The sequence below is a fragment of the Anomalospiza imberbis genome, chromosome 20 (genome assembly GCF_031753505.1).
Source record: "Anomalospiza imberbis isolate Cuckoo-Finch-1a 21T00152 chromosome 20, ASM3175350v1, whole genome shotgun sequence".
NCBI classification, from domain to species: domain Eukaryota; kingdom Metazoa; phylum Chordata; class Aves; order Passeriformes; family Viduidae; genus Anomalospiza; species Anomalospiza imberbis.
The window spans coordinates 5,458,553-5,470,372 of record NC_089700.1 but is presented as its reverse complement, the minus strand read 5'-3'; the positions used below and the strand labels follow the sequence as shown (position 1 = coordinate 5,470,372).

General features: G+C 48.5%; 1 protein-coding gene across 3 annotated transcripts; it reads left to right on the top strand.

The window, feature by feature from the left end:
• Positions 1-221: 221 nt before the first annotated feature.
• UNC45B (unc-45 myosin chaperone B) lies at positions 222-10,791 on the top strand. 3 transcript variants are annotated; one of them, XM_068210314.1, is made up of 21 exons: positions 222-251; positions 774-857; positions 981-1,150; positions 1,423-1,459; positions 1,744-1,919; positions 2,470-2,559; positions 3,005-3,172; positions 3,402-3,570; positions 3,817-3,987; positions 4,808-4,979; positions 5,218-5,518; positions 5,689-5,783; positions 6,453-6,594; positions 7,014-7,154; positions 7,343-7,470; positions 7,889-7,955; positions 8,269-8,382; positions 8,470-8,585; positions 8,913-9,030; positions 9,129-9,284; positions 10,017-10,791. In XM_068210314.1, exons 3-21 carry the CDS (start codon positions 989-991, stop codon positions 10,278-10,280), a joined length of 2,787 nt encoding a protein of 928 aa, XP_068066415.1. In that variant the 5' UTR covers positions 222-251; positions 774-857; positions 981-988; the 3' UTR covers positions 10,281-10,791. The 3 variants fall into 3 exon arrangements, with proteins under 3 accessions (XP_068066415.1, XP_068066414.1, XP_068066413.1); XM_068210313.1 differs by lacking the exon at positions 222-251 and having other exon boundaries at positions 721-857; XM_068210312.1 differs by lacking the exons at positions 222-251; positions 774-857 and having other exon boundaries at positions 964-1,150.
• The last annotated feature ends 1,029 nt before the right edge of the window (positions 10,792-11,820 follow it).

Sequence of the window (11,820 nt, the reverse complement as noted above, 5' to 3'; positions counted from 1 at the left end):
TTGGAGCTCAGTGCTGCTCTGCCTCCTGGTCCCACTCAAATTGAGCCACTCTTCACAGCACTTCCAGTGTGTTCCAGCCCAGACCTCTGTGTTAGCCCACCTCAGTGTGTCGCTGAATGACCACGTGTGGGGTGGGTGGCAGCACCAGACTGGGGTGGGATTTCCAGTGGGATGGGCTCCCAAATGCCCTGCAAGGAGGAGGAGGCAGCGCTGGGTGTCAGTCAGCTTTCCATCCCAGGGAATTCTGGAAGGTGCTGGGCACTGCTGCAGCTGCTGGCCTGAGGCCACTTGTCCCCGAGGCTCAGCTGTCTCATGCTTCCCCAAATAGAAAGGGAAAAGGGTCTGAGCATTCTGACAGGGGTCAGCCATTCCAGCCGTGGGCTTTTTTGGCATGAACCTCCCCCTTCCTGCTCCCCACACCCTTTGCAGCTCTGCAGGCAGAGGGGAGCTGGGATTTGCCCAGGCAGGTGGGAGAAGATTCGCTCTTGCTGCAGAGGGGTGCTGCCTGCTTGCAGCCAGGTGCCCCCCGAGCTGGCCCTGGCTCCCAGCCCTCCCCAGGCGTATAAAGCACAAGGGGACAAGGAGGGGAGAGGCTGTGGTGACAAGTGACGCTGACAGGCAGCAGGAGCTGCCAGGTCCTGCCCAAACTTGGAGTGGGAAGCGAGCTCTTTCCTGAGCCACACGGACTCTCCATAGTGCTGGCAGATTTCTTTAATTCCTTTTTCTGTTGCTGTTTTCCTTTTTTTTTTTTTTTTTTTTAATTGACTCCTAAGGATTTACTTTGGTGGGAAAAGCTTCTGAGAAGTCACAGCCTTGAAGACCAATTTAGGTCTTCATTTTCAAAACTCTTCGGCCTGGTAAGCGGCTTTTATTAATGTGTATTAATTATATGTCAGTCTCATGGTGGAACTCAGCTTGGGGGAGTGGCAGGCAACCCAGGCAGTTGAAAATGGGACACAAATTGATGTTTTTCCTTCAAGCTCTCCAGATGGAGGATCCCATTCAGCTGAAAGAGGAGGGCAATAAATATTTTCAGGCCAGTGACTACGAGAAAGCCCTTCAAAGCTACACTCAAGCCATAAAGCTCAACAAGGACAAGGCGCTGCAGGCGGTGCTGTACAGGAACAGGGCAGCCTGTTTCCTCAAAAAGGTGAGAAAAGCTCCCCTCACCTGGGCAGTGCTCAAGGGGAGAAGAGCAGGAGGGCAGCCAAGGGCACTCACTGGCTGTGCACTGGGTGGTTTGTCAATTTATTGAATAGGGTGTTTCCAGCTGGTCTGAAATGAAATGTTCTGGGCTTGTGCTGGAGCTTCACTGGGGTGTCCCCCTGGGAAATGGGAACAGAGAGGTCCCAATGTCCATCAGCAATGGGGACATGCCCTACTATTCCATGGTGAACAAAGCTCTCCTTTCTGGTTTAACAGGAGGAATATGCCAAGGCAGCCTCGGATGCATCTAGAGGTAAGGAGGGGGCTGTTGTGAGGACAGCTGGATACATTTCCTCAGCCTCCTCTCACATCTGCTTTTGGGACACTGTTGCCTTATTCCTTGATGTCCACTAACACCCGAGTGCTGAGGCCACAAGGGAATTCCTGGAAGTTCAAGTGATGTTCCAGTTTGGTGTGCTGGTCCAATCAGTGCTAATCAGGCACTGATTGATGCTAATAACAAAGCAAATCACAGTTTGCACAGGCCACTTCCAAGCAGCAAGTTCTGATACCTGGTGTTTTGGATCCCTTTCCCAGCTATTGACATCAATGCTTCAGATATCAAAGCCTTGTACCGGCGCAGCCAAGCCCTGGAAAAGCTGGGGAAGTTAGACCAAGCATTCAAAGATGCTCAGAAATGTGCCACTCTTGAACCCCGCAACAAAAACTTCCAAGAAACCCTGAGGAGACTGGGGGCCAACATCCAGGAGAAGGTAAATGCCAGGGGAACAGTGCTGGATTCACAGACCAGGGGTGGAAAATCCTTGCTCTGGGTTACATCAATGGGTTGTTGGTCATACTGGAAACTCGTGGCAATATAGGGGGATAAATTGGCTCCATTGACTGGAAGTTCATACTTGATGTGTGTAAATCTGAGGACTGGGTTGATTGGTTAAATTAAAGTGTGGTGGCTCTCTCCTGAGGCTGGCCTGGTCCTGAGTGTCTTGGAAAGGTCTTGGCAAGGGTCTGGACCAGCTTTGGGCTGGGTCTGGCAATTGCCACATTGCTAGAGTTACCTTTACAGGGGTGCTGTGAAGAAATCCTTGCACCACTACCTACTGTGAAGTCTCAGAAATCACGGTTTAGGGATGGCTCTGCCTGTGCCTCTGAGATGGGTAGTGGATACCGATTGCTGAGAAATGCTATCTCCTGATATTCAGCTTAACTTGCCTGTGGTTTGAAGGGAGGGAGTATTCTTGGAGCGAAGAAGGAAAGGTGCTCCTCAGTTTTCTCCTCCTGATGCTCTGTGCTCTCTCGGCACAGCTGCGCATTCAGTTCTCCACGGACTCGAGGGTGCAGAAGATGTTTGAGATCCTGCTGGATGAGAACAGTGACAAAGAAAAGCGAGAAAAGGTGAGAACTGCCCTGGCCTTGGCAAAATGCCTGTTTGATGTCAGAGGCTGCTCCAGGGAGCAGAGCCCTGTGTTCCCTTCCCCACTTCCCCTGGATGGAGGATGAGGGAAGGAGCTGGAAAGTGAACTGCACTCAGAAAGAGGGAAAATCACCCCTGTGCCAAGGGCAGGTGGCCCAACCTCCCAAAATACCAAAGGTGGGATCAGCCTGGACTTTTGCTCAGGTCCTGCCACCCTCCAGATATTTCCTCCAAGCAGTGACCCACTCTTCTTGGGCAGAGCAGAGCCGATCCCTAAATGCACCTGGATAAACTGTCTGGTGGAGTCTGAGCTGATCTGCTGCATCTGTCAGGAGATGGTTCCCACCAGATCTCCCAGAGCTGCATGGAGGTGTTCTGGAGGCTGGGCTGTGCCACTGACCCCTTGTTCTTCTGCCTCCCATCTAGGCTGCAAACAACCTCATAGTCCTGGGGCGGGAGGAAGCAGGTGCCGAGAGGATTTTCCAGAATAATGGGGTCAACTTGCTGCTGCAGCTGATAGAAACCAAAAATCCTGAGCTGATCCTGGCAGCCGTGAGGACACTTTCAGGAATGTGCACAGGACATAAGGCTCGGGTAAGGACAGGGTGCTTGGACCTTCACTGCTATTGCCTTTTGCACCTGGGGAGGGAAAATTGAAATAGTTTGTATTGTTTGTGAGCAGTGGGAGAAGATTAAAACTCTGACTTGTACTGATTCAAGATTCACTGAGGAAAATAATTTCTTTGTCCCAGCTCAGCCTAGAGGATACAGGGAGGAAAGGCCTTTTTCTAACACTGTTCTGCTCTCTCCTTCCTGGGGTCAGGCCATTGCCATTCTGCATTACCTGGGCATCGACAGCATTTGCATGTGGATGTCAGTGGACAATGAAGAAATCTCCCTGGCTGTCTGCAACCTCCTGCAGACCATCACTGACTGCCTGCTGGGCCAGGGGAAGGAGGAGCACCACGGCAAGGAGGAGGCTCTAGTGCTAGGTAACAGCACATCACCTGCTCTTCATTCCCTCAGCCTGCAGGAGGAGCGGGCCCAGCAGGGAGGGCTCTGCTCATGGCATCCCTCCTTATTCCTTGTTCTTTGCTGAAGTGGGGACTTCACCCTTCAGCTGTACAGGAGGACAACCTGCACACAGCTCTTAATGGCTTTGAATGGTTTTGACTGACCTCACCTGCTCTCAGAGGTAACTTCTTGTAACTGCCTACTACTGTTTTGCTTCTGTGTAGACACTAAGAAGGATTTGAGGATGATCACAATGTGTTTGCTGGATATGCTGGTCAGTAAGAAAGTGTCTGGGCAAGGGCGAGACCGAGCCCTCAACCTCCTCAACAAGAACATACCAAGGAAGGACCTGAAAGACCATGACAACAGCAGGAGCATCTTTGTCATCGACAATGGTGAGCCCATGTTCTGATCTGGGAGATGTGGAGCTGTGTGTTCTTTCCTGAATACCTGTAGAACTGGTCCTTCCTATGAAATAAATTCTCTCTGGCTTTTTTTGGTGCATGCAAGCCTGGAGCAAAGCTAGACTTATTAGCAGGGAACAGTACTAAGAGAAAATCAACTCTGTATGAGAGCAAGAATCTTTGAGTTTCTAAAGGACTGCCTAATATCTCTGGTTAGTTTCTCCAATGTATTTACTAATGTAAGGAGGATTTGGCTTGGATAAATTGTCTGGTTTAGACAGGATGAGATGAGCACCTGCTGAGCTTGGTGGACTCATAAATTGATCAACTATAAAACTGGATGAGGGTGAGGAAAATGTGTGCTGTGTGTTTTTATAGCAATTCCAATGCATGTGTGTGTTACCATTTTGATTGAAGTTATTTAATAATAATTCAGCAAAAGGAGAGTTAAGTCATCCAGAATCACTTAAAGTGGCTGGGTTTTCCTCAGTCAGAGCCTCCAGCCTTGGAGGTCAGTAGGTTTAATGTCTCCTGACAAAAATAACAGATTCAGCCAGGGGCCTAATGCAGTTCTGCTTATCTCTGAGAACTAGAAAAAAGTCTGATGCTGCAAACCTGTAATCTCACCAGCAGAAGCTCCTCCCTAGTAAATATCTGAGTGTCTTTTTTGCTTAAGAGTATGTGATTAGGCTGCAAAATAATGGAAAACCATCCAAGCTGGCTATTCCACAGCAAGAAAGTAAAAAATGGTATCTCGACTTTTGCACAGACCCTCTCCCCTCTAAATGCCATATCACTCTATCGTTTCCAGGCTTAAAAAAGATACTGAAAGTGGTGGGCCAGATTCCTGAGATGCCTGACTGCCTGCCACTGACAGAGAACACCCAGCTGACTGCCTCTGTCCTCCTAAATAAGCTCTACGATGACCTGCGCTGTGACCCGGAGCGGGACAACTACCGGCTGATCTGCGAGGAGTACATCAAGTGAGTCAGGGCTGAGCTGGCCCAGAGGGCAGGAGCAGGGCTTCTTGAGGGGCACTTGAAGTCTGCTTGTGTTCAAAACTGGGGCTCTGGGAGTTTATGACCTGCTTGAGATCCTGCTGGGTCACAGCTTTGCGGGAATTTGCACTCCCAAATATCCAATGTGATTCAGCAGCACAGCTGAGGGAGGACATCCCCTCCCCACTACTGTTCTCTATCCTACTCACTCTATCCCATGCAGGAGCAAAATCGACCCACAAGACATGGATAAGACACTTCATGCTGTCCAGATTGTGTCTGGTGTTCTGCAAGGGCCCTTTGACTTGGGCAACAAGCTGCTTGGTATGAAGGGAGTGATGGAGATGATGGTTGCCCTGTGTGGGTCCGAGAGGGAGATTGACCAGCTGGTGGCCGTGGAAGCCCTCATCCATGCTTCCACCAAGCTGAGCCGAGCCACCTTCATCATCACCAATGGGGTGACACTCCTGAAGGAGATCTACAAGAAGACCAAGAATGAAAAGATCAAAATCCGAGCTCTGGTGGTAAGGATGCAGCCCTGCCTCTATTGCCTGCCACACTCAGCAGCTAAGTCCCGGACTTGGGAGAGGAGGGAGGTTCTGGGGATGAGAGATGGGCTTAGGCTGTTTTGGGGCAGCAACACAAGAGGATTAATGAGCCTTTCTCACTGGTACATCCTTCTTGTCCTCCTCAGGGTCTCTGCAAGCTGGGCTCAGCAGGAGGCACGGACTATGGCCTGCGGCAGTTTGCTGAGGGCTCCACTGAGAAGTTAGCCAAGCAGTGCCGAAAGTGAGTGACTTCACTTCTTCCTTCAGTTATTCCAATCTTTGCAAAGCTCAACATGTTTCTTTCCCATGAGATCCTGCCCACATGTTGCCTTCATTTCCTGTGCTGCCTGCCAGCTGACAGTGCCCCCAGAGCCATTGCACTGGGACATGGAGCTCCTCTGTGCCTGAGGCAGCCATGTGTTCCTCCTGCCTCAATATCCAGAGGAGCCTTCTCCCTCCCTCACTGCCTGTGCGAGACACCAAACCTGGTGCCTCCCTCTTTGCCAGAGTGTCACAGCCTAATTAATGCTTACCTTGAATATGCACAAGTCCCCTCTGAAGGTGAATTTGCCAGGTGGAGTAACCGAGGAGGTGGGATCAAGTTAGGAAGTGACTGAATGGGTGGTCATTCCTGCAAGCATTTTGTGTTTCATGTGATGGAAAAGGCAAAGCAGCGCTGAGTAGCTGTCCTGGTCTGTCATTCCCTGCAGCATTTAGATCCCACAAGTTGGGCCATGGGGAGGAAGGTTATGTCTCAAGGGGAAGCATCCCCAGTCTGAGGAGCTGCAGTAGAACCTGAGGACATATTTGGGCCTGAACCAGCCTCAATATCTGTTTTTCCTCCTTCTTTTTCCAGATAAGTTAGTTCTGGCCCCCGAGATAGAAATGTGAGTGTTTTTCTCTCTTCCAGGTGGTTGTGCAACACCAGCATTGATGCCCGCACCAGGAAATGGGCTGTGGAAGGGCTCTCGTACCTCACCCTCGATGCAGATGTGAAAGATGACTTTGTTGAAGATGAGCCAGCCCTGAAAGCTATGTTTGATTTAGCCAAGGTCCATCTCCTTTCCTTGTTCCCTCATTCCTCTGGTAGCATCAAGTTCTCCCAGCTCTCCAGCCCCAGTGAGAACGACCTGTGACCCCAACCCCTCACCTGGTTCAGCAGAACTTCAGTTTTGCCTGTGCCCCAGAGACATCTCAGGGCTGCTACCATCCTGCTCTTCTCCCTAGCCTGAGGGAGGTTGCTCCTACCTTCACTGTCAGCAACTGCATGAAAACCAAAGGCACCAAGGTGTTGACAGCACCTGATGGTGTCCAACACCTTGTATGACCATGAAAGCTTTCATGGGTTATGAAACTGGGGATAAAGCTAAGAACATTTCCACCAATGGAAACACTATCATGGCAGCCCAAAGGGACCTGTTTCCCTGCTAGGCCCTTCTCACCCTCACACAAGCTTTATTTTCCTGTGCAGGCAAGCGACAAGACAATCTTGTATTCCGTGGCTTCTGCGCTGGTGAACTGTACCAACAGCTATGATACCAAGGAGCTGGTCCCAGAGCTGGTGCAGCTGGCAAAATTCTCCAAGCAGCACGTGCCTGAGGAGCATCCAAAGGTGGGTTGTGTCCAGCTGGAGATGCTGTTCAGAAAGACTTTCTTCGGTGTATCCATTGTCACAGACTTCAGGTCTCCTGTCTCCAGACTGAAATTGCTTTGCTCTCAAACCAGGCTTGGCTCTTAGGTGGCTGGATGGCAAAATGGCAGCTGCTAAGGGCTAATCCTTTCCCAATGTTTCCTCCTCAGGACAAGAAGGACTTTGTGGTGAAGCGGGTGAAGCGGTTGCTGAAGGCTGGGGTTGTCTCTGCCTTGGCCTGCATGGTGAAGGCTGACAGTGCCATTTTGACTGACCAGACCAAGGAGCTCATTGCCAGGTGCCTTCACTGCAGTCCTGGGAGCTGGGAGTGTTGGGCAGCCCCTGTGCCATGGGGAGGGACACCTGGGGTGGGGCATTCTGCCTGTGGGGGAGCATGTGAAGCAAAGATTTAAAACCAAAGTTTTTGTTCGGCAGTGTCATAAAAATCCATGTCCTGACCTTCAAGCTGCCTTGCTGGAATGCATTTTTGAGTTCTCTGTATTGGTTCTGGCTGGAATAGAGTTCATTTTACAGACCTGGAAACTTTGTCTGCCATTTGTTGCTTCCTCATAGAGTGCTGTGTGCACGGGGTTAAGCCACCTGGAATTTACCTGGTGGCTCTAGCACTCCTTCAAAACCTCAGCCCCGTTCCATGAAGGCTGTTGGCTGTTGCTGTCCCCTGTGGCTGTTTCACTGAGTGTTCTGTGCCCCTGCAGGGTGTTTCTTGCCTTGTGTGAAGACCCCAAGGACCGCGGGACCATTGTCGCTCAAGGTGGTGGGAAGGTGATTACTTTTATATTCACAGCTCCTGATGTGCTGTTAATGTCTGCTGGGAGCCTGGGCTGTGTCTCCGGTGAGGGACAGTGACAGAAGAGCACAAGTTGTCCCCACCCGGGCCATACTGACACTGCAGTTCCATCTCTGCAAGGCTCCAAAGAAGTGATGTTCTTGGAGTGAGGTGTGAGCTTGTGGTGCCTATTTGAGAACAAAAGCAAGACATCACAGAGGGTTATGGGATATTTTTAACTTGTTTTAGTCTGTTAAGGCAATCCTGTAAATCTCAGAACACTGAATGCTTTTTCCTGTGTGTCTCCAGGCCCTGATACCTCTGGCTGTGGAAGGCACAGATATTGGCAAGATAAAGGCTTCTCATGCTCTAGCAAAAATTGCTGCTATCTCCAATCCAGACATGGCATTCCCAGGGGAGAGGGTAAGCTTAAAAAAATAATAATAAAAACAAAAGCATCGATACTTCCTTTAGCAAATGAAAATTGCTAATACAGGCCTTCTCTTCCAGGTGTACGAGGTGGTGAGGCCCCTTGTCAGCCTGTTGAACACAGAGAGAGATGGCCTCCAGAACTACGAGGCTCTGTTAGGGCTCACAAACTTTTCAGGAAGAAGTGATAAACTTAGGTGAGCTTTACTCCTTTTTAACCTTCCTTCTTCCCCAGGAGTGAATGTGAGTTACTTGTTGGGCTATGAAGACGGGTCCGTTTGAGCTACCTCTGGCAGAGCTACAAAGGTCTCAGAGCTAAAAGATTGATGAAATAAGAAAAGGAGAGTGACATATTTTCCTCTAGAAACAGCTAAGATATGAACTTCATCTGCCTTAGACAGGGAATGAACCACATCATGAGCTCCAGACACTGATTTGTTTCAAGGCCTTCCCTGCAGTTAATATTTGATAAGTTGACTACTGCTTGACCTATAATGTGGGGTTTTTACTGCTCTTTGCCACAGGTTGAAGATAGTCAAAGAGAAGGCCCTGCCAGATATCGAAAACTACATGTTTGAGAACCACGACCAACTTCGACAGGCAGCCACAGAGTGCATGTGCAACCTGGTGGTCAACAAGGAGGTAACCCCTGGGCATGTCCAACCTGACTGCATGCACCTGGCCCTGTGAGGAGCTGTCCCTGATTGTGTTACCTCTGGGTATCTCTGGGGTTTTTTTAGGTTCAGGAGCGGTTTGTGGCTGATGGCAACGACCGGCTGAAGTTGGTGGTGTTGCTGTGTGGTGAGGATGATGAGAAGGTTCAGGTTGCAGCAGCAGGAGCCCTTGCCATGCTTACGGCAGCACAAAAGAAACTCTGCTCAAAGATGACTCAAGTGGTGAGGCCATAACTCTGACTGTGGGCAGTGTGGGGGATGTACCCTGCAAGGGTCCTGGCTCAGGCGTGAAAAAGTCTCTCCAAAGGAATATGCAGTTTACTAGTTTGATACCGAGGAACCTAGAGAAGCTGGGTCCTCGGTGTGCATGCTTTTAGTCCATTTTGATAAATAACCTGAAATCCAAACCTTGTTCCACCCGGAAATGAGAAGAGCTTTATTGATAACCTACTGAGCTTTAGAGATCCCAAAGGATGTCCCTTCCCTGCACAGATCTGTAGACCCTGAGAACCCAGATCCTACATGGCTGAGTGTCTGAAGAGCTGTGGTTGAGAACTCCTGAACCCTGTCTTGTTGCACACATGATTGGACTCTGGAGCTCATTAAGATAAAATGATTAATCAAGCCAACAGAGAAGCTCAAGCAGGTTGGGGTGGGGGAGTGGTCCTGGTCATTTCAGCTGTGTCAAGACTGTGGTCAGGTTCTTTTCACAGAGATTATGCAGCAGCCTGAATATGAAACGTGTTCCATGTTGTCCCAGTGCTGTAGAAGATTCTGACTTAGGTGTAAGAAAAATTGGGTTAAAATGTCTGGAGTTAGGTTTCCTTAGTTAAAAAATGAAATAACCATAAATGACATGAGTATTGCTCTTCCTTCTGCTGAAGGAAGCAAAAGTCATGTTCTTGGTTGAGATATTCTTCAGATCAGTACTAATGATCTCTCTTTCCCTTGCAGACCACCCAGTGGCTTGAAATCCTGCAGAGGCTCTGCTTGCATGACAACATGGAGGTCCAGCACCGAGGACTGGTCATTGCTTTCAATTTAATCAGCTCTGACAAAGAGCTGGCGAAGAAGCTCGTGGAGTCAGAGCTCCTGGAGATCCTGACGTACATTGGGAAGCAGGAGGATCACCCCAAGAAGCAGCACATCATTAGTGTGGCACGTGATTGCCTCACCAAGTGCATGGATTACGAGCTGATCAAACCTCTCTCTCAGTGAGGGAATGAAAAGCACCAAAAAAAGGCTGAGTGTGGGGGGGAAAAATGGAGAAATATGGAAAAGTGAGAGCCATGAGGAGAATCTAGTGCCATTGTCAAGGCACTGAATAGTGTGGGGACAGCTTTGGAGGAGCATAAGCTCTATGAGGAAAAGGAGGGAATTTGCCTGGGAAATTTGGGGAGTAATTCCCAGATGGTGTAAATCCTTCTCTGCCCCCATTCAGCTGCTGATGATGAAAGCTTCAGCTGTAAAATAGTGGGTTGTGTTGGAGATGTGTCAGGAGGCTGTTGGAAAGAAACTCAACAAAGCTGAAATTGGTTCTGCCACCACCTCCAACTCCTGGTATTCTAGAATTCCCAGCAATGGTGGAACAGGGAAAGTTAAGTGCCTTCTATTCTGTAGTCAGAAAATAGGATTTTGGGTGTGTGCTTTTTTGTTCATTTATTGGAAGCTGTGTGCCAAAGTGTGGGGATGGTGGGTGAACTCTTAATAAATTCACTACTTTGTTCCATGTAGAATTCCTGTTCTGATTTTATTAAGCCAAAGGAGAACTTAAGGCTAGTCTTGCATCACACCTGGAAAAATGGAGTAACTGGTAACACAGGTTGAATTTTCACTCCTTGCAAACCATCCAGTGCTCCCAAATGCAGCAGTCACCACAAAGGTGTCACACCAAGGCACGGGGAATGTTGAAAATATCCCATTTATGAAAAAAGCAGAATGAGAAGCAATCCACCAGTCGTCATCACGTTAAACTTCATTACATAAGTATTTTCATTCAACCACAAATTCTTAATGCAGGCTGTGGACAACACAAAAATCACAGACTGTTGTTTTAGTTCCTGGGGAAAAGTCCCTAAGCATGTAATAAATATATTCTTACTCAATAATTATTTAAATATTAATTCAAACACATTAAAATATTTCTGATCATACTAAATATTAGTGATGTTCACAATAGGCATAGCATGATGAAATACTGAGGTTTTGGGTTATGAAAGGAACCATGAGGATAGTATTTTCTTGCATGTTAAGGGAAAAAAAATAGTGTTTCTAGTGTCCTGAATTTGGAAAAGATCGAAAATTTTAAGCTAATAGGTTTGATAACCTGAAGGCAAATTTATTTGGAGGGTGATTCCAGCTGTATTCAATGAATGTAATCACGTTCAGTTAAATTGCTGGTGCTTTATAATCACAGCTGGGGGATATGAGGCTGTTCTTCCAAACCGAGGGAGCCACATTCTGTGGTGGGAAATACGGTTTGTTTTCTATCCGCCTTCACTTTTTGGATACCCATTTTTAGGGCTCTTGAATCTGGCTTTCGAACGTACTTTACATTAGCTCTATATAGGTTTACCTAGCCAGGATCTCTGACACCAAGACAATTGGTATTGAAGGGTAAAGTTTTCCTTCTCCTAGTAAAGCTTCTCTTTGGAGCAACTGCGTTCTACTGACTTTTGCTGAAGTTGAGTGCGGCAATAACTCCTGTAAAAGCCATTCGTTGGCATTTCTTTCAGCTAAACGCGGACAGAACAGGCGT